Here is a 21,494-nt window from a genome sequence, read left to right on the forward strand (position 1 = left end):
AAACAACCCGTCTGTTCTCTGCCAGAAGCATAGAGGCGTGTGGCTACTTACGATTGGAAACTTTCCGCCGAGTCCTCACTGTTAAATCCTGTTTATCCCAGCCAGCTCTGACCTTCGCGGTAGTGAAACAACATTTCTGCTGGCTAACTGTGCCGCCATGTTACTCCTGCTCTGCAAACCAATGCTGAGTGTTTATCTGGCTGGTAGCTGCTGCTGCTGCTGCTATCCTCCCCCACACACACACGAAACCACATCACGGGGCTCCGAACACAAATCGACTCAGTTACCGCCGGGGGTGGGGGCTCCTGTGCAGTCCCGAGGCTCTTTACCTGTTAGGATTACGGTACTTGCTGTTTGATTAATCAGCATCACTCTGACGACATTTAATCTGCCGACAGTTTCTTATAGTCACCACTGTACAATATCAACAATGTTTTTTTGTTGTTGTTTTTTTATGGATGTTGTGGTTGCAAGGATATACTAAGCACAACACCCCCACCCTTGACTGTGGTTCTTCTAGAATAAAAAACCTCATTGTTTGAAGAAGATTGCAACTATTTTGCACAGGCTCACCAAAGTAGTTGTAAATTTTAAGATCATTAACATTTATGCGATGTCGTAAAATTGGCGTTGCAAGAGCTGCATCAAACTGAAACGCTTAACATTGATGTTTTGGCTAATTTTAATTAAATCACTAAAATGTTGCATTTCTCCTGTTAATAATTAACAGTTGCCGAACTAAGTTGTAGTGAAATTTTGGTTGACAGTTCTATAAACCGACAAAAAGTTCTCTATTGAACATGTTCTTTACAAAGCCTACCGATTCTTAACAATAACTGTGTACTTGTGTATATATATATGGCTATTTTGATTTACTGTCTTGACCAAATATCTATTGACCAAAGAAGCGAACAGTGGTTTTCTGAGCCAAATTTTGTGCAACAGCACCGCCTAGTGGTCTGTTTCCCGTTTAAATCAATCAGTGCTAAGGTCAGGCCCTCATTGTGTGCGGTTGAAAAATATTTGAGTGGGAATTAGGCAGTGTTGTATAAAGTACTGAAATCTCAGAGTCAAGTAAAAGTATAGGTACCTCTCCAAAATATGATTTTGGTAAAAGTCCAAGTCACTGACTGAAATGTTACTTGAGTTAAAGTCTTAAGAGTATCTGAAACTTCTTGTACTTAAGTATGGAAATTGCTGTAAAAATGGATGTTCTCAAGTAAATGTAATGAAAAGTACAAGTAAAAAGTAAAACAAAGCAAATGCAGTTTGAATGACATTTTTTATATTTTGGTAAACTTGTCAAATACACTTAAAATAATGTACACAACCAAGTGCAGGCAAAATTAAACCTGCTAATAGATTGTTCCAGTTTTAAAGAGTAGCACATGTTAATGGTTTTGAACTTGCATGCCTTTCGTTAAATTGTTAAATTTAGTCTAAATTGCTATCGCTATGGCTTCCGTCGCCCCTTGAACAGAGGAGTCTAGGTAGCCTGCTACAGTCAACATTAGGCCTAAGCTAAATACACCATGTATGGAACTGAAACAATGCCAAACAAAGTTCATTTATACAGGTAATGTTATGCTCAAGATTTCTCAATAGTGCCTAGTGACCAAGCTATAGTTACTGACACAGGAGGATTATAACCATTTCATAAGAAGTTACCTCGATGTATTTCTTCAAGTTGGACGGGGAGTTTTTGTAAGATAGAATTTCCACATCTTCGGGCAGGAATAACATACACTGCATGCGCTACGACAAAATCTTTAACACCCACGAAAGAGTATATTGTGTTTAAATAAGGCCATGGGCTCTCATCGCCAGCTGGTGGTTCAACTGGAGCCACCAGCAGTCGTTGTGGTCTCCGTCTCCTCCTCCATGTGGCTGCTGCTGATTGCGAGACTTGCTTTGTGTTTAATGGGAGACGCGAAACAGGTGTATCCTATTGGTGGTGATGAACAAGCCCAGGCAAGCAGGCTACCGACTTTGTTGCGGTCAATCAGTAGGAGGGGTCAAAACACTTTGCGTTTCTCTCGCTCGCTTTTTTGTAACGAGTAACTAAACCACACATTGTAAATGTATCGGAGTAAAAGTACGCAATTAAGTTCGGAAATGTAGTGAAGTAAAAGTGAAAGTCATCCAAAATGTTCATACTCGAGGAAAGTATGAAGTACTCCAAAATATACTTAAGTAAAGTAGTGAAGTGGTTTTACTTCGTTACTATACAACACTGGGAATTAGGATTAGTCAGGAAACTGATAAATAAGTTAATTTACTCAAATATGGATCTGTGGCCTAGAATGATGTCCTTTGAAGACTTCATTCTAAGATGACGATGATAGCAATAATAATAGTCATCACATTATTTACTCTTTATTATATAAAAACCAGTGGAAAATTCCTAGTACTTTATAATTCACTGCATAATCTCTATCTTACATTTTAGAATATCCCTGATTTTCTTTTATTTATTTTTTTGGTTTTTCCTCAGAAAGAGCATTTTTAAAGTTACACCACAAGTTTTTAATTGCACTGAGGGCCGTGGAATGGACTGGCCACCCCATAAACTTTAATTTTGTTGGTCTGGAACCAAGAGGTTTCTCGTACACTGACGCATTTGAGATTATTGAAACATGGATTTCCAAGCCACTTTCTCCTCCGCACAAATTAACATGAATGCTCTTCAAGCATTTTCATGTATCCCATCTGACTGAGAAACATGGCATTTCTCAACCACAATGCTTCACAGTATACTGAGTTGGTTTTTCACTTTGTCTGGCTGAAACAAGAATATTACTTTCCCCAGTACACAAGATCCTGTGCCATTTCCCATTATTTTAGTCATTGTGTTTTATCCATCATTGGGCATGCTTATGGATTATTGCTGGGTCTGTGACGCCTATCTCCAGCAGTCATTGGGTGAGTGACGGGATGCGGTACAACCTAGACGGCATACTAGGTCACTTTTTCAAATTGTATTACATTAAACTCTTTTCTCTAAATTCTATACACAAACACCCCATTATAATTATGTTCAAAAACGTTTGGAGATTTTTGCAAATTTATTAAAAACAAACAAAAAACAACAAGAAATCACATTTGCATTAATATTCACAGCCTTTGCTTTTCACTTTGTTGATCCACCTTTAGCGGCAATTTGCACCTTTAGTCCTTTTGCCACAACCTTAGCACACCCATCTTTATGGATTTTCACCCATCCTTATTTGCAGCACTTCTCAAGCTCAAACAGGTTGGATGGGAGATGTCTGTGCAGCCATCTTCAGAACTTTCCAGAAATGTTCAGTTAAGATTCAAGTCTGGACTCTGGTTTGACCTCTCCGGTACATTCACAGAGAGGTTCTAAAGCCACTCCAATCTTGGTCGTCATGTTGTCTGGCTGGAAAATGAACTGTCGCTCCAGTCTTAGGTCAAGAGTGCCCTGGAGCAGGTTTTCATCCAGGATGTCTCTGTATGTTGCTGCATTCATCTTTCCTTGCTATCCTGCTGCTGAAAAATATCCCCATAGCATGATGCTGCTACCACCACCATTCTTCATTGCAGGCAGGCTGCTATATGCCTTTTAGTAAGGCCAGTGACATATACGTTTGCTGCCTCTATCTTGAAGTAAGAGCTATCCACTTTACACCGAGTGAAAAACCTCACTGATTTGAATTCCACTCTACAGTACTAACACTTTTATAGAAGCCCTTTCAACTCACAATTCAATTATATAGAATCAGCATGTGACTATTGGATCTGCTGGTTTTCTGTTACTCTACTACACCTGCTATTAAATTATATGCTACGCAGAATTATTTCTACCATAGCAAAATCAGTGATCTGGATACTGATGTTGGATACAATTGATATATATTCTGAGCTACTCTAGATCGTCACTAGATCTTGATTGGACTTTGATACACGAAGCAAAAATAATCCAGAATGCTTCCGTTTTAACAAGATCATTTTATTTTTTTACAGGATAAACCCCCAGGGCAAGTAGAGAGAACCAAACACTGCTGAAGTTTATTGTATTTCACTAAACGGTATGCCTAAAATTAAGAATTCATTCTTTAGAATACATTTGTGTTACTTGGGTAACAAAGTCTTGAAAGTACAGCTGACTGGCCTATAATGCTTTGTGGTGTGTAAGTAAAAGGCATATGGTCAGCAGTTAGTCAGCCAGGCTCTTTTGGCACAGTCAATTCTCAGTAGGGATGGCAGGGAAGGAGCAAAGGTTTACCTCAAAAAAAAAAAAAAAAATATATATATATATATATATATATATATATATATATATATATATATATATATATATATATATATTTCTACAGGTAAGTTAATCCATAATGGAAGAAACACATTAAGAACATTCCACCTTAACATTAAGAGAGGTTGGACAAATCACAAGAACATTTTTCTTCTTTTTCCTGATTTGTATCTTCGTTGATGCTACAGAATTAAAACCTAAAAGCACAATGTGTCTAAAACAGTATGATTACAACTGCGGCAACTTTTATAGAAGCTTGTGACAAACATGTTGTAATTACAAAGCTTTTTACCTACTCCAATAATCAAATGATACATTCGTTTACCATTTTTTTTTGTTGGTTTTGTTTTAAGTTCCGCACGATACTGAACCATAAATGTACTCGTTTCATTTGCTTGCTTTTATATCCTCTCATTCCAAGCTTATTGAATGGGTTCCTTTCTATCTACAGGTGTGTGTTTATGTCTGATGTGGTTGGAAAAAAGAAAAAAAGACTAAGGTGTGATCTGGGCGAAGGCTGGAGATAACAGGACTTTATACAACCTCCAATCTTGGGAATGCAGGAGAAATTTAAAATGGAATTCATCCAAGAGAAAAACAGCATCAGGATGAGCTGGTTGGAATATAAATACAAGATATGGAGGTGAAAGAAAAGGAATACACGTCATTTCGATAAAGCACTAAATGACCTGAAGTGAAAAAAAGAAATAAAGTGATCATTCCTGATTTGGTACAATTACAATCAGTACAAAAAATCACCCCCCCCCAAAAAAAAACAACAAAAAAAAACAATCCACATCAATAGGCACTTCTTAAATAAGGTCTTTTTCCCTCAGTTTATTTGTTGGTTTTTCATTAATACCACAGAAGGAAGATTTGGAGCTGAACGTGAGCTGGACGATCGGCAGCAAAAGCAAATCTGAGTGGCCCTGGGAATTCCAGCTGGGAGGTCGGTCCTGTGCGGGAAGGTGAATCCACACATGGGGTCTGGGGGGGTCAAGGAGCCGTTGAATCAGCCAGCTGGACATAGCCGAGAAGACCCTGGGAGAGACGGCTCTTTGAGATACGCGGGATGAGGAAGGCTGGCAGGAATGTTTACTTTTCTTCTCCTCTTTATGTCTTATGAGGACTTCTCTTTTCTTGATCTCGGTGAATCGGCTCCATGAGAGCTCACGCCATTTACTCCGTTAGCTGTAAAAAAATATAAGAAAAAAAATGAGAAAAAGAAAAATAAGGGAGTTAGTTAAAAACGTTTTTGCACTTTTATTCTCACAGTTTATTTGTAGTTGGGTGTTTCTTGCCCTCCCACCTTTGTCCTTTTTCGACTTGCTCTTAGCAGGAGCCTGTTTCTTTTTCAATGTCTGAGCCTCGGCATGCTCTCTCCATCGCCGCAGCTGGAAGTTGATAAACTTCCACATCATGAAGGCCTGCGTAAGGCAGATGGCTGACAGGACGGTCATCCTAGTAGATTAGAGTAACAATCAGTTCTCAAAGTGGAAAGAACATTTATTATTCAACATCTCATCTCATTTTTTTTTTTTTGGTCCAGTCCTTCTGGCATTTAGCTAACAGAAGTAATTTCGGTAATGCTACCTGACCTAAATAAGGGAAAAAAAATCTGACTAAATATGAGGGAGCAAGAATACAATGCTTGTTAATCAACAGCGTATTTAAAAATATATACTATACATATTTTTTCTTTTGTATCAGACGTACTTACCGCACAAAGAAAATGTTGAAGTTTCCTGCAGCCAAATCAAAGCCTTGGTTTTCAGTGGTGGAGAGGCCGAAGCCCACGGTGAGGACCGACAGGGACAAAGTAAGCAGCCGTCCAATCACAAACAAGACAGCCCAGATGGTGAATCTATGACAAAGGAAAAAGTTGGATATTTTTTTAAGCTCACAAAATTTTTTTCCATCTGAATCCATTGATTAGAAAATCCAGAACTCACCCCATTTGTCTGTTCTCGTTGCTGAAGTAGACGAGACGGGAGACATGGAACAGAAGCTCGACAAAATAATGCAACACCAGCAGGACCAAACCCAGCCGGTTCAAACTGAAAGACACAACGAGAAGGTTTTAGAAGCAGAGAAATATGACCAATTTCACCCTAAGCTCTGACTTTTCCCTTCAGCGGCAGCGCTTACTTCAGAATGTAGGCGCCAGCAATGTGGACCAGGTACAGGAAGATGTACACGAGCTGCCGTGGGATATCCTCCTGAACGGTAAACACAGAGAGGAGGAGGCGGAGTGAGGTCAAAATATTTACACCAGTGTGGGATTGGCTCATTCATTTCAGCATGAAGAGGATAATTCTTCAAAACAATACCACAAGGCCCAGGAAGCCAAACAGGAAAAAGCTGCGGGGTCCAAACAGCAACACTTACTTTCTTTGCCTTTTGGAAATACAGCTCTGGGAGAGCGTGTAGCCAGTAGCCCATCTGGCAAATGTAGAAGAATTTCATCTGGAATCTGAAAGAGAGCAAGATGCTTTAAAACAGGACACACTCTTCTTGCTTTTCGTTCGCGTCCCGTCGCTAAATATGGCAACTTACGGCATCAGCGTATGAGGATAACCCTCCCACAGGGCGACGGGATTGGACAGGAAGTTTTCCTAAGAGCACAAAGCTTTTAAATACAATGTTCAGTCTGAACCACAAGCAAACAAAAAACAAAACCAGTCAAAGGGTGGGCTCACAGATAGAAGGATGTTCGTGCCCCAAGCGAAGGAGAACAAGTAGAAGGCGCTGAGCTGGCCTGACTCATTGAACTTGCTGTGCTTGGTTTTGGAGAAGTGCTTTTTCCGGTTGAATTTCTGCAGAGACACAATAAAAAAAAAAACAAGATGAGAAATGGCCTAAAGTGAAACAGTTCAGAGGTTTAAAAAAAGAAGAAGAAAAAATAGACACTCCCATAATGTCTCACTTACGTCCAGCACGTACTCCTGGATGATTGCATGCATGATGATGGCCACCAGCATGTAGAAGAAAACGGTTGCCAGGTCCTTGATGCCATGGTGGAAGTGGTTCACTGCTGTCTCCTCTGGGCCCTCTGAGAGACAGACCAGTCATTCAGAGTCAACGCCACAACCACAATTTCAAACGCATGCTTTAGTCAGCCAAAGTCACTCATTCACATTATATATATATATATATATATATATATATATATATATAGACTCCTGCATGAGTATTCTTTCATTTTATTACGTCACAACCAGAATCCGCAATGTTTTTTTTATTAGGATCTTATGCGAGACAAATACACACTCAAAAAAACTTTTGTGCGTGTGAATCTGGTCAGAGATGATGGGAAAATGGATGAAGCTAAATACAGGCCAATCCTGAAAGTCACCCTGTAGAAGGCTGCAAAACATTCCAGACTGAGACAGAGGTTCACCATCCGGCAACACAACAACTCTAAACACAAACCCAGAGCTATCACTTAATGGAGTATTTTTGTGTGCAAAAATGGCCTAGTCAAAGTCTAGATCTAAAAACAATTGAGAATTTGCAAACTGAGTATCTTTATCAAATCAGACTGACCTTGAGCTACATCTAATAGGCACTTACTCTAAAAAAATAGCAGCTGTAAGTATTGATTCGCACCGGCTCATCATTAATTTAGGCCAAACTAGATGGGGTTTTTTTGTTTGTTTTTTTTTTATCTTGAAATTTAAGGAACATTTTTGTTCCACTTTTATAACCTTGCACTACTTTGTGTTGAGACATTACATGGAATTCTAGCAAAGCACATTGAGGTTTGTGGTTGTCATATGACCACACACAAAAACGTTCAAAGGTTGTTTTTTTTTGCAACATACATTTAAGTCCCAATCCTAAGTACTGAGACGTGTGGTCAAAGGATTGGCCCCATACTTAATTCACCTTGGGTGGAGAGTCATAATTTTAATTACCCTGAATCCCAAAGGGCGCCATTAAGATTACAGAGTCTTGACTGTGCAAAATTTCACCATATAGAAAAGTAACTACCACTGGTGCAGATGCAAATACCTCTCAGCTGATGGGGGAAAAAGTCAGAGAGTCTCTCTTTCATGAAACCACTTAACATGTTTGCGAGGTGGAAGTGACAAAACCCTCCTCCCCCAAAAAACAAAAAAAAAAACCCAACAAAAAAACAATGGCCTTTTGAGATATCCGAGTAAAGATTAATCTAATGAGATATGAGTGGTAAATAAGTAACAGAGGGAGGTCAGTAGAGAGATCCTAGATAAAACTCTTGCCTTTCTGAAACTGGATTCTCTCAACAGTCTACAAAGCTGGCAAAGAAAATGTTAACCTTGAAAGCATCAGGAGACGGAATTGTGTGTGAGGCCTATTTTGCTCCTCAGCCCCGAATTCGTCCGGCACAACCTTGCCACTAGAGAACTTATAAATCAGGCAGACTAAATTTAGCTCTAAATGGAAGAGAGAATTAAAAAATGTAAAAAAAGAGAAAGCTTTAAAATGAGTTCGTTTAATGCCACCGGAGCAGGCACTGCTCTGGAATCCAAATCTTCCAGAAAGAAAACACAAAGACATTTTTGCTTTATAGACTTAAAACAAAAAATGCAACATGTTACCAACCAGTATCGGTTTATGTATACATATCACTTACCATTTGTTGATATGGTCACATTGTACTGGACAGTAATGAATAATACTGCAAACTTTGAGGTGACCTGTGGATTTAGAAAGAGATGAATAATATGTATTAACAACATAAGGCTGGAGGAGCAAATGATTTTTTTTTATTGTTAAAAAACACTTTTTTAACAATAAAAAAACATAAAACATGTGAAAAAAAGTATTGTCTAAACACTGATGTGGAGAAGAGCCAAGCTGCTGCAGAGTATAGGTAAATTACAGTCACCAGAACAAGCTGTCAAACCCTAAAGAGTGTGGTTATGAGAACAGCAACTGAGAATGAACTTTATTTAGCAGACCTACAAAGTGCTAGATGTGACGGTAAAGTAAAAATATTTGGGGCATATAATTAGAAATGATTCATGCGATGATGTTCAGAAGCAGCGTTGTTGTAAATGCAGACCAGTAAGTAACCTGGACCTACATTTTATAGTAGCCCCCTTTCAAAAGCCGTTTTTGCATTATGATTACTCGTGTAATTGCAGCAAAGCCGACACTGAAAAAGTTTCAGTTCATTTCCAGGATGCGTTTTGAATTTGCATGCTGGGAAAAATGCAAGTCATATGTTTGACTCACGTAATGGTACTTCTTTTCATGCTTCACTGAGGAACTTGATATATATGTTCATATGCAGTTGTGAAGATGTATGTGAAGAAAATTATAACACTGTTGAAAGGTTCATTTCAAATTAATTCATTTCAAAAATTGAAACTTGTGACCTAAACTTTTCTGGTGGACAGCTGCACTAACATTGTCCTGGGCAGACGAGAGGACCAACACCAAATGATGATAAGACTCTGGAAACGTCAACTTGAATTTTGTGTCTCTTTACTATTCTTTTCCTTCCACTAAACTTTCCATCATCATATGACTTTTAGTGGCTTATTCTCCTTGTGTAGAAGGTTGACTATCTGTCTGCTGAATGTGACAAGTTTTCCCCATGTTTGTGCAGGCCACCATAAGCATTACCAAAAGTTTTTGTTTGTATTATTTGATAGTAAGAGGTTCTGAGAAACAGATTTTTCGGCTTTCATAACCAAAAGTACGAAGCATAAGCATTTAACATATAGCTCCATTTGTTATAAATGTACATAATATTTTTGTTTCAGTTCTTGATTAAAATGACCAAAATTAATGCACTTTTCTAAGATATGCTAATATGCTGAAACGCATCTGTAGCTGCTTTATTTATGAGATGTATTGTTTACATGAATTGGTTTTTATTGTTAAATACTATACTTCATTTTTGAGAGTCGGGCATAAAAGTGAAAATGTACCGTTTTAAAAGGTAATCTTCAAAATAAAAGAGCAGCTTGAGCGAAAAATTATTTACCGTTAATATTGATTCATATTAGCATCACTGTTAACTAAAAGTAAAGGGGGGGATACAATTCAAACAACTTCCACAATGGGTTAGCGACAGTAAAACACCTTTCAACGACTGCTGAAGGTCACAAACTTTATTTTGAAGAACTAAATACCGGAAGTTGCTTTAAACACGTACAGAAGCGGCATCGCTCCCTTCTGAGGATGAAACCGCGATAGATTTAAACAAACATGTGTTATAAAGTGGACCTCAAGACAACCCATAGACCATAGTGGACGGTGGTTTGATCCCCGTCTCTTTTGAGGCACATTTCTGCTCGAAAGGACAACTTTCTGTTTTGGTACGAGCGGGGGATGACAACCCTCTCGACCGCTGTGCGAATGCCACGTAACACTTCTACGCACAAACTAAGCACAACGGGGCTGTTGCAAAATCTTCAAACCGCGGAGCTGGACGCTGCATTTCAAATGTGCAACGTCTTATTTTCAAGTAAGCAGCTCGCATACATTTTGTTTATGTTTTATTTTGGTTTTACTCCGACAAACACACGATTAAAAAGCGGGCCTGGAGACAAGTGTTTTGAAATATTGATTTCAAGACGGGAAGCAGACAAATGTTAAAGTGAGGTCTACTCCCAGGAAAGCCCTAATATCTATAAAACACCAATTAGATGTACGGACAAGCCCACTAAATGCGAGAATAAGAGCGAAGCGGGTCCACAGTGCACTGAAAACTTTCGATCTTGTGGAGGAAGTAGAGAGGAATTGATCAGACAGCCATGTCAGTTGCTACGAGAACAGATGGGAGGAAGAGATCAGCTTTTTCGTCCGCCAACTCTGCGCCATCTACAATTAAAAACAACCCCGCTCAACATGTGGACTCACCTCAAACATCAGCCCGAGCAGGAACACCATAGCAACACAGGAAACAATATCTGCATGGTTCTGGATCACAAACTCGTGGCTCAGCACCGGCGGGTTCTTGTTGGTCTTTTTTCGGATCCCCATGTCGACGCGATTCGTAAAAGTTTCCCCTTTGTCCGTCACGCAGATGCGATTTTCTGTGCTTTTCTTCTCTACCAGATGGTGTGATCTATCTGAGCTCCCACCGCGTCCTGCATGCACAGGGCCAGGCTGCTGTTGAATGGCGTGTCACTCTTCTGCTGGTAGGAGGGTCCACGGAGAGAGGGAGCCGCTGCGCCTGACCAAAGAGACTCTTTACGCACAGGAGAGGAAACAGCTGGGGCTCTCTGCCGCTTCCTAGAGGTTTGGAGTAGAAGGAGAGCTGTAGAGATGAATGGTTTCTATATTTAGTACGCCATCATAAGGTAAACTGGTCCAACAGGTCCCACACTTAAAACAAGCAAGCATAGATAAACACCTATTTAAATGACGTTACACATATATTTTATTTATTCAGCGCAAATGTCCAAAATTGAGCGACCACCACATTTTTTTTTGTTCTTTTTTTTCCCTTTTAGTTTTGTTGCGAAAGCTAACAAAAACATTTATTTTTTTTATAGACTTCTTCTGAGATTCTCATACCAAGGACACCTTTCCAGGAAGTTATTTAGCCAGTGGAGTCCAGTCCAGCATGTCATGTTTACAAACCCTCATAACCTCTGGCGTTTCGATGCTGATATGACAGAGTAAAATGGATGATAAGGATCTCACACATTTCAAGCTATTTGTCAAACAAAAACTTTAGAAACTAGCATAAGCCTCAGGAGAAATAGATTTTAAAGATTAAAGAAAAAAAGACAATGTTATAGAGATATACTTTTGAATTTCTAGTACAATCTTGACATAATGCTGATGGAAATCTAGGGATAATAAAACATAGGAATCCACTGGTTGAATCTGTAACAACTAGCTGTGTTGTAAACCCTTACAGAGAGTAGCGGACAGGAAGTAATGCAATGCAAAACCAGGACCAAGCACAAGTGAACTGACTAGCTGCTTATTGCCCCAAATGTGGAAGTACATGTGTTTATCACACATACAGCTGACTCAGTCCTTACAGGACAAATATGAATCGATTTGATTTTCAATTTTATTTCGGACTTTGTCTAGGCTATTTTAAGACAACAACACCCATTCTGTTGGAGCTCTGGCTGTATGTTTGGGTTTGGTGATCTATCCAACTCTGTTGAGGACAGTTTCCTTGTACGATTGCCCTGTTCATCTTCCCATCAACCCAGACCAGCTTCCCTGTCTCTGATACAGAAACGCATCCCCACAGTGTGATAATGCCACCACCAAATTTTAATAACGGGGGACGTGTACTTGGGGTCCTCTGTAGTATTTTGCAGTTTTCCACTACACAGAGCTTTTAATGTATGGCAGTAAGTCTATTCTGGTGTCATCTGACCAAAACAGTCTTGAATCATTCTGGAAGGCACTACAACCCGGGTCATGGCATTTAGAAAGAAAATCAAGAAAACAGTGTTTTAGGAAGTTACAAAGCCACAATTTATCTAAGCTGCATAGCAGCATGATGCTTTTAAGTGTCTGTATGCAGTTGTTCTTCAAGAATTGCATTTTATTTTAGAGCCTATTAGAGTTCACCTTCGGGAAACTAGACTTGCTCTGAAATATGTTCACTTCCTTTATTAACTTGGAATACGAGTTACTTTACGTCACACTTTCAGTCACTGTTCATGAGTTACTTTTGCTCTCCGAGCAATGATTAAGCTAATCTTGTTGGTCAAGTCTAAATGGACACAGACATGTGAAGGGGAAGTGTAAAGACTACACTCACACAACCACCACACCTTCATAGGAATGACATGTATTATGTAATTACAAATGTCTGCTCTGAGTGTTGATTTGTTTACTGGTTGCTGAGGTGGGGCTTGCACAGGTATCAAGGGAAGGAGAAAGAAAAACGCAGGGAGTGGAATCTCCAGCTGTGATTGTGTGGAGCTCTCTGCCATAGATATTATATCTCTGTAAGTTTACTCCTGTTTTTCTTATGTCTTATATGCGGTTAGTCATTGTGAAAATAACAATTTTGGGTGTAGTATTGCTTTTCTGTGTGTGTGTGTTAACTGCAGCGTAGCTCGTGATTAATAGTTAAGATATATGAGTTTGTTTCTAAAAAGTAACATAATGAAAGTACAATATATGAAATTAATAGAAGGAAACATTTCCTTATCTTATCCTTAGGTAGCTCTGATTTTGCCTCGATTTTCAATAAAGCTGCCAATCGATCAAGGTAGTATTTTGTTTATCCAACTTACCCCTCAAGGTAAGTTGTGCTGCGTGTTTTAGGGATGTTTCTCTACTTTAACACGCCGGATTCACATGAATGGAGTTCAGAAAAAGCCTGTTAATCAGCTATCTACTGAAATCAGGCATGCAGAAGGAGGAAAACATCTAAAACATTTAGATTCAACTATACAGAGTCCTGAACATTGTTTGTTATGTGATAAATTGTGCTTTCATCTGTATTGAAAGTGCCATATGCCAGTCAGTCTTATATAATAAATATTTTTATGACTGATTAAAGAACAGGAAGATATAACATAAGCTGAAGAACATATAACATAAACTGGTCAGGATTGCAAGGCATCTGCAGTTTTTTTTTTTTGCTAAAATAAAGGAAATAATTGTTTTTGCATCATTGTAAATTGCAAGTGTTTTTAATCGATTTTACTTGTATGTCTTTTGCAGAGAGATTTTAAAGCCACCTGTGACACTCGCATACTACAAAACCTACAGAAACAGGAACTGAGATTGCTTTGTTCTTGGAACCAAACAGGAACAGGAATGCCAGCTTTTTAAAGTGATAACTATGGGGCAGTCAAATGAGCAGTACTCCAAGCGGCGGTGGCTTTTAGCTCTTGTGGGACTATTCATGTACCTAGGGGACATTTGCACAGATACTGCACTGGTTTTTAGATATTTTCACGAGAAGCGCTATGTTTGGAGTGGATTGACTGCACTGTTTATAATCACTGGGCTGACAGTAAACCAGATCTTCAGCTACGCCTGGTTTTTAGAAGATATGCATAAAAATGTCATGGACAGCAAACCAAAGCGACGGTTTTTAGTCCTGCACATATTTGGGATGGGAATCCTTCTCAGGTACGTACGCGCCTTAATGTCGTGCATACAAGATTTGCAGGCTGCAAACTTAAATTTCATTAGTGCTGCAGAAAGTGGATTCTTCAACTGTGTTACCGTCATCACAGCTGCAGAAAAAACTGAATAGATAATATGGTTTTTTATTATTCTGATCCTGTTGTCAGGTCTTACCACCTGCTTGAACAAGGATACAAAGAGATTTGGGGACAAGAAGTGTCACACAATCCAAAGTCTCCGAATGGACACCTGAAAGAAGATGATGAGGAGGGGACCAGCACCTCGCACCACAATAAACTGCTTAGCGATGCTGCCGATCTGAGCATGTTGAAGCTTTTCGAGACTTTCCTGGAGAGCGCGCCTCAGCTTCTTTTACAGCTTTACATACGTCAAAGCCATGATGAGTGGTCGGTCTTACAGTGTGAGTAGATAACAAAGTCCTTTCTTAACTTCAAATGTTTTCAGATTTATAACTTTTAGTTGCCTTTTTCTTGCAGATATGTCTATGGTCTTCTCTTTCTTTAATCTGGCATGGTCTTTGGTGGACTATCGGATCTGGCTGCGCAAATCCCTTCCCCAGAGTCGAGAATTGCCCTCAGGCCTCCCCACAGTGGTCTACCTGCTCTACAAACTCTTCACCATCACTAGTCTCATTCTCAGCTACAGCCTCCTCCTCTTCCTCAGCATCTACAGCACAGTAGGCTTTACTTCCCTTTGGCTGCTGGGAACAATATGGGCCCACCTGCTTCAAACCGACTTCTGCAATTCAGGTGTCCTTGAACTGCTGTACCGTGGCGTCATTGGCGCCATTCTGGTTTTTACCTTTTTTAACGCTAAAGGTCAAAACACCAAACGGGAAATGACCGTCTATTACTTTTTTTGGACTGCTATAAATTTCTCAACTCCTTTATTGATGTTTTTTTTAAAGCCAGAGTTGAAGACAATTACATTTTTCTGGGTGGTTAGTGGCGTAATCTATGGCGGTTCATTGCTGGGGCTGATTTTGCTGGTATCGTATTATCGCTTCCTGCACCCTAAACAGTGTGAGTTAGATCAGGTGGACGGACAGGAAAAGGAGAAGACACCTTTAACAAAGAGGACAAGGGCATTCATAAAACCTTGACTGAGGTTTTATCATAGTGCAGCCACCACCATGTATTATTGTTACAACATTTCATGTTTTAGTTGTGTTCAGACTTGTGGCTCATGAATGTTAGATTAGTTTCCATGTCTTATATCAAGAAATATGTGAAAAGATGTGAAAGAAAAAAAGCAAGCACAAGCCGGTGTAGAGTACAGCTGAAAGTTGTTGAGGTTTGAGGATTTTAGGTTTGAATTGGGGAGTTTACACATCAGCACACAACATGATTTCCACCAAAAGAAGTCTGCAGAAATGTTGTCAATTTTCAGTTGTTTAGAGCTGTAACCGACATTCTATACAGGGATTTAAAAGCTCTCTTCCTGAAATTCACCACAGTGGAAAATGACCACTTGTGAATACCACCCATCATGCCACTCAAACTCAATCTACAGACACTTTTCCCCATAACATGTTCTTTGGTCCTTCAAAGTTATTTCAAGTTAGTGCTAATTTGGGGGTGGACTGAAGGTGTGTTAAGATACCGATATACAGCAGGACCCTGGTATTTGCAAAGTTACAGTGATGCTTTCAAAGGTTCACATTAAGAGTGCAAGCTGAACAAGTGATGTGGCTTTTATACTTGATGTGTACTTTGCTGCAGTATTTTCTGAAAATGATCCCTAATAGAGCGTTTATATAGATGCCAATGCAGATGAACCTACTCACCCTCCAAATTGTACAGTTTGAGTGAAAGGTGCCACTCGCAATCGGTGCTGAGGTACAAAACGTTTTTGACAGCACTTAAGGCCAACTCGACTATAAACCCAGCTTTAGGAACCAGCAGTTCATGAATAACTAAAATCCATGAATACTTGAGACCCTCTCAGAACAGGATTATAATTGAATTTTTTAATGTACCTTAATATGCATCAATATGCACAGTGGGAACTGTCTCAGTACTACTACAGGAGCAAGCATCCATGGTCTTTCCTGTTTTCGTTCCTGGGCATACAGCCAATCAGCACCAAAGAACATAAACTGTGCTCCTGGTTTTGTTGCTTTGTAAACACCAGCCAATAGTGTGCCAACTAGCATTGCACCTAGGTATTTCAGCTTTCAATCGTCATTTTCATTTAAAAAATTTAGATTTGCTCAATGAAAATATCGGCAAATAGGGAGGTTTTCCACAAACACGTTAAGGAGTTATGTTACACCTTCACCTGTTGTGAAGTCTTGAATGGCTTTTGTACTCTTAAAAAAATGTAAACTCATGGTCAGACTGTTTTGATAGGGGAGAGATGCGTTTTTGTTTAATCTCAGTATTCTCGTTTATGTGCTTGTTGGGTAGGTTATTTTGTTGGTTTATATATTCTGCTTTCTTACGTAGAGTTATGTAAGTTAAGCTTTTACTTAGACCAACTAGGAGACATATCACCTTCAACAGGGACAATGGCCTTAAACATAGACCCAGAACTGGATTAAAACAGTTTAGATTAAAAAAAACAACTTTCATTCTTAGATTGCTTTATCACATTTCAGACCTACAAAAATGGCAATATTTAAAAATTAATCTTCACTGATACTCTATATCCAACCTGATTGAAATTGAGCTATTTTGATCTAAATATGCACACCAAATAGCTCAGATTTCTAACTAAAAAATATTTTGAAAACGATCCGAGTTAGGCGCTCTCACTGTGTTGCCCTTTCTCATAAGATCCCAATAGAAAGAATTGACACATGTGGTTGCAATGTTACAAAATGTTTTTAAAAAAGTTTGAGTTTGAATTAATTTGCAAGACATTGAACTAGCTCCAATGTCTTGCTTTTTTTTTTTTTTTTGTATTTTAAAAGTTTTGTGTGCTTTTTTCTATTCTACATCGTGAGTTCTTATTTACAGGACTGTGTTATCAAAGGCTTGTTCTCTCAAATAGCAACAGCAGCGCAGGGATACTTGGGGGTGTTTATGTTCTTTTCTGAACTGCTATATTATCAACACAAGATGGCGCCATTATCACAATGGATTTTTCGAATATGCAACGACATTGAATCCAGTTATTCCAATTTCTTTCTGACTTTGAGTTACCAGCTGTACCTATTATGCCTATTAGCATAAATCAAAAGCAGTGAGCAATGTTGCACTCTGTTATTTCCTGTTTTGTACTATGGTTTTTGTACCACATATTAGAATAAAGTTGATTGATAGTCAGTCATTCATTCTGAAACAAAATGTTAGGCATATTTAGATTTTGACCACACTCATCTCATTGACCTTCAATTAATCTTTAAATATCCACCAAACTTCTGCAATTTTTATCTTTGCAAAATGAAAGGATGGAAATATCTCTCCATCTTTTTGAGGATTTTGGAGACGGTGTGGACACGGATGAACAATGAAGAAATAATAAACCAGCACTGATTTTGTTTTGACTACTAGCAAAATATTGTCTTGCTAGAAAATGAAAGATGCGATTTATTTATTTTTAGTCATCCAAGGTAGGATAAGATAATATGCTGGGGAGTTGGTGTGGAGTGGGGACCTGCTGTGTCCTCTAAAGCTCATGGTTGTGGGCTCTCAAATGAGCACAGCCATCCTCCCTTCTTTTAATCCAGCCAAGCTCAGAGCTTTCTGAGCTGTTTATGCCAAGGGACCCCTTGAACCTTTCCTTTGTTGGTTGCGTTTTGTCTGAAACACTCCATAAAATTCAAACTCCCAACAAATTTAACTGAGGAAGTTTTGTTTTTAAGAGGAAATGAATCTCTGCCAGGCTCTTATTTTATGGTGAAGCAATAGTGGATGTACTGACCCCTGCTTGAGCTCTTTTGGTTTATTACATGCAGAAAGCCAGGGTAATGGTTCAAAACCATTTTCCAACCCAATACTGACCTATAACCTGTACAACTCAATGGAAAGACAAATAATATGTTCTGGAAGAAAAAAATTAAAATGGAAAACTTAAATATTGTGGTTGCAAAAGTGCACTCTTAGTTCTTTGCAAAAACTCTTAATTTGGTTCTCATCAGAAGCCGCCCTGTGACTTATTTTTCTAAAATTCTTTCCAAGAAGCTATTCTTTTTATGGTTTGGATGTGTGCTGTGGATCCTTGTTTTGCTAACAGATGAAATTCCTCTTCATCCACTTTCCGGCATAAATTTGAAGGTTTTGTTCAAGCATCAACTTGTATGTGAAAATATTTCAGCTGTAGAAAAACAAGCTTAAAGCATGGCCCTGTCACCACCATGCTTCATAATGGTAGTGGTATTCATTTGGCAGGGCATTCCCCACATGTTTTTGGGACACTAAATGTCTTTTGAGAACATTTAGAACATTTAAACGTTTTCAGAACGTTTGTCCTCCTTATTGACACTCTACTTCTGATCATTGAGAACACAAAAGATTGTTGTCGCATGTTCTAGATATCCACATTCCTACAGTGGCTTTAATGTTGCTGTATCTCTTCCCATCTGACCAAGACTTCTTCAGTCATTTTATAAAATGTGAAAGGAAATCTAGTTCTCGGTACTCACACTCCACTTGATGTTAACTATTCTCAGTGTGTCCCAGAGTGTGTGCCATTGAAACTCTTTGATGCCCTTCTCCAGACTGAAGGCTTTTCCTGTGGGATGAAACAAAGAAAATGTCATGAGAAGCCTACAAGATTCAGATGTTCTTTAAATGGTCACTGATCCTATTTAAGATGAGCTTGAATGTGGCGCTTTGTTACAAACATAGCCAATAGTAGGATGTGCAGACATATACAACCATGTTATTGCAGTTTTTAATTGACTGTTTTTCTATCAAAAGATTTTTCACTGGAGCTACACGGGGTATAGCTCATATTAAAGGAGGAAATAATGACATATAACAAAATCCTGGCATTTCAACCTGGGTGTGTATATTATTTTATAACCACTGTATTCACAAATGTATAAAGCAGTTAAAATGTTGATTCATAGCAGCTTACCTTTTGGATTAAAGGGGTTATTTATACTAACAGGGAAGGTTCTTTATTCACAAGAAATCAAAATCACATCCTCCTTTGCATTTAAGATGATGGATGCAACCCTCTTCGCTGGGCTTGAGTGGACTAATGCAGTATAAACCTGCCAAAAGGACTTTTACTGGGAGAAGATGAATGTGTTCCTGAGCTGAGGTCCTGAGCAGTCTTCTCCTTTCTGTCATCCTTTTGCTTTAGTCCAACCGCACATACTTTTGGCTGTGACTCACCACGGATAGCGTTGCCAGGGAGCAGTCACAAGCCATCGGGATGAAATGTGTTGAGTAAAGCATTACCTCTTTCTTTCTGGAAGAAAACAAGCAGAAAGAACTCTGGCATTCGGACCGTCGCTGTAATTCACTTCTGGCACTGAGAGCGTTGCACCCAGTAATCTCTTACTCCGATCTCACTGAAAAAAGCACCTTTGAAAATACTGGAGGTCTCTGTGAGAATCACAGGAACTGGGAGTAAATCCCAGATGATGATCTGTGAAAGATAAAAAAGAATCTGCTCTACATATTTTTTTTAAATTTAAAAACCGATATCGCAGTATTACTAAACACACATGACAGGAAAAGATGCCTTGTAAAAGTATTCACACCCCCTAAACCTTTTCACATTTTGTCACTTCATAACCCTAAATCTCAACGGGATTTATGTGGAAGACCAACATGATTTGTACATAAATGTAAAGTGGAGGAACAACCTGGTTTTAAACAGCGTGGTGTGGATATGTATCCGGCCGTCTTTACCCAGATGGTCCTAAATAATATCCTAGTATTCCATAAAAAGTAAACAGAGCGGTATGTTAGTGAACATTGGTGATCAAACAGCAACACGAAGACCAGTTAAAACTGGAGACAGGTCAAGTATAGAGTCATCACCCCAAAATGTAGAGAATGACAAAGCCGTAAACCTCAGAGATTCAAAGGTTTCTGGCACAACTTCCTCTACTTCCAAGCTGGAAGTAGTCCCTCTGCATCCAAGCTGGATGCAGAGGGACACATCTGGTAAGATGAAGACTCCAGGAACGCTCAAAATATTGAGGGAACAATTTTATTAAAAGACAAACACATTTCATTTTATGGTCTTCAAAGTCGTGGTAGACAGTTTGTGTTTAAATAAAAACATATACTTCAAAAAATTATTCTAATAACTGTAAATCTACCAAGACATAGCCCAACAGACTGTGCAGGAGTTTTGGAGATGCACTACTCTAATCTGTCCACAGGATTGGTGTTGGTCACACACTCTATAAACTAATGGTGCTTTGAGTCAGTCTATGACATACTCACCCCCAAAATTCTCAGTTGATGTTTGTTGTAAAAATGTAAAAAAAAAAAAAAAAAGATCAAGAGCTGTAAATGTTTTCATAAGGAAGTCATAGATACTTTTTAAGTAAGATTTGGTTTTATGATCATTTTTTGTCCAATTTGTGTGGTCTCGGTAAAAAGCCGAGATATATATAAATATATATCTAAATAAAGAAGAAAGAGTTCCCCAGTGAATATAAAGCTTGTTTGGAGTATCTAACCAGTTACCAGGGATAAATTGGAGCCCTGTGTCAATTCTTTTTGAATGACCTCATCTATCATATAAGCCTAGATTTACTTCACTGTTGCAGTTCTTGTCACACAACACCAACAGCTATCTGTAGCCAAAACCCAAATTGTAACAATGGCAGGGCCATTGTAGCCAGCATAATGTGCTGTACAATATCCTCATTCATTGCATGAGGGCTTTATTTACAGAACCCTCTAGGTAATGCAATGCCATGCTCTGATCACACACCAGCTCACTGCTTGTAATTATCCTGAGCCTGCTCTCCAATCTGTCACTGCCTAAACTCATTCATAAGTATGCATGTACATTGATTAAAGAAAATTCCGGTGCCACTGTGAGAAAAGAGAGAAAAAAAAGTGGGGTGGGTAATGGGGGATTGTGTCACTTCCCTCCCACCTTTCTCCATGCTGAAGGAGACAAAGCTGCCAGAATCCACCAGGGAGATGGTGCAGATCGCCGACATTTCCAATACATCTGTGGTGCTGGGCTGGTACAGCAGTCGAGTTATAATAATTAAAGA

General features: G+C 39.0%; 3 protein-coding genes across 9 annotated transcripts in view; 1 reads left to right on the top strand and 2 right to left on the bottom strand.

Annotated features, from left to right (window-relative positions):
- ncoa2 (nuclear receptor coactivator 2) overlaps positions 1 to 352 on the bottom strand; it is an 81,068-nt gene extending 80,716 nt beyond the window's left edge. For 4 of the 5 annotated variants that reach the window (XM_023326258.1, XM_023326261.1, XM_023326260.1 and 1 more), the window contains exon 1: positions 52 to 351. The gene's annotated coding sequence lies outside the window, so the exon portion shown is untranslated. Of the gene's footprint in view, positions 1 to 51 lie in introns of all 5 variants that reach the window. The other variant, XM_023326259.1, reaches the window with a different exon arrangement.
- Positions 353 to 4,776: 4,424 nt separating this feature from the next.
- On the bottom strand, positions 4,777 to 11,389 carry tram1 (translocation associated membrane protein 1). Of its 2 annotated transcripts, none has more exons than XM_023326392.1 (11): positions 11,132 to 11,389; positions 8,892 to 8,955; positions 7,204 to 7,325; positions 6,973 to 7,089; positions 6,830 to 6,888; positions 6,662 to 6,746; positions 6,422 to 6,492; positions 6,226 to 6,330; positions 5,994 to 6,137; positions 5,547 to 5,734; positions 4,777 to 5,464 (listed from the first exon to the last, which is right to left on the bottom strand). In XM_023326392.1, the coding sequence occupies exons 1-11, from the start codon at positions 11,252 to 11,254 to the stop codon at positions 5,394 to 5,396; spliced, it is 1,149 nt and encodes a 382-aa protein (XP_023182160.1). In that variant the 5' UTR covers positions 11,255 to 11,389; the 3' UTR covers positions 4,777 to 5,393. The 2 variants fall into 2 exon arrangements, with proteins under 2 accessions (XP_023182160.1, XP_023182161.1); XM_023326393.1 differs by having other exon boundaries at positions 5,583 to 5,734; positions 11,132 to 11,388.
- Positions 11,390 to 11,488: 99 nt separating this feature from the next.
- Positions 11,489 to 19,404, top strand: xkr9 (XK related 9). Of its 2 annotated transcripts, XM_023326391.1 has the most exons (5): positions 11,489 to 11,574; positions 11,770 to 13,197; positions 13,922 to 14,335; positions 14,500 to 14,753; positions 14,830 to 19,404. In XM_023326391.1, exons 3-5 carry the CDS (start codon positions 14,043 to 14,045, stop codon positions 15,453 to 15,455), a joined length of 1,173 nt encoding a protein of 390 aa, XP_023182159.1. In that variant the 5' UTR covers positions 11,489 to 11,574; positions 11,770 to 13,197; positions 13,922 to 14,042; the 3' UTR covers positions 15,456 to 19,404. The 2 variants fall into 2 exon arrangements, with proteins under 2 accessions (XP_023182159.1, XP_014323849.1); XM_014468363.2 differs by having other exon boundaries at positions 11,549 to 13,197.
- Positions 19,405 to 21,494: the final 2,090 nt, after the last annotated feature.

This window comes from Xiphophorus maculatus, chromosome 21 (genome assembly GCF_002775205.1).
Source record: "Xiphophorus maculatus strain JP 163 A chromosome 21, X_maculatus-5.0-male, whole genome shotgun sequence".
Taxonomy (NCBI): domain Eukaryota; kingdom Metazoa; phylum Chordata; class Actinopteri; order Cyprinodontiformes; family Poeciliidae; genus Xiphophorus; species Xiphophorus maculatus.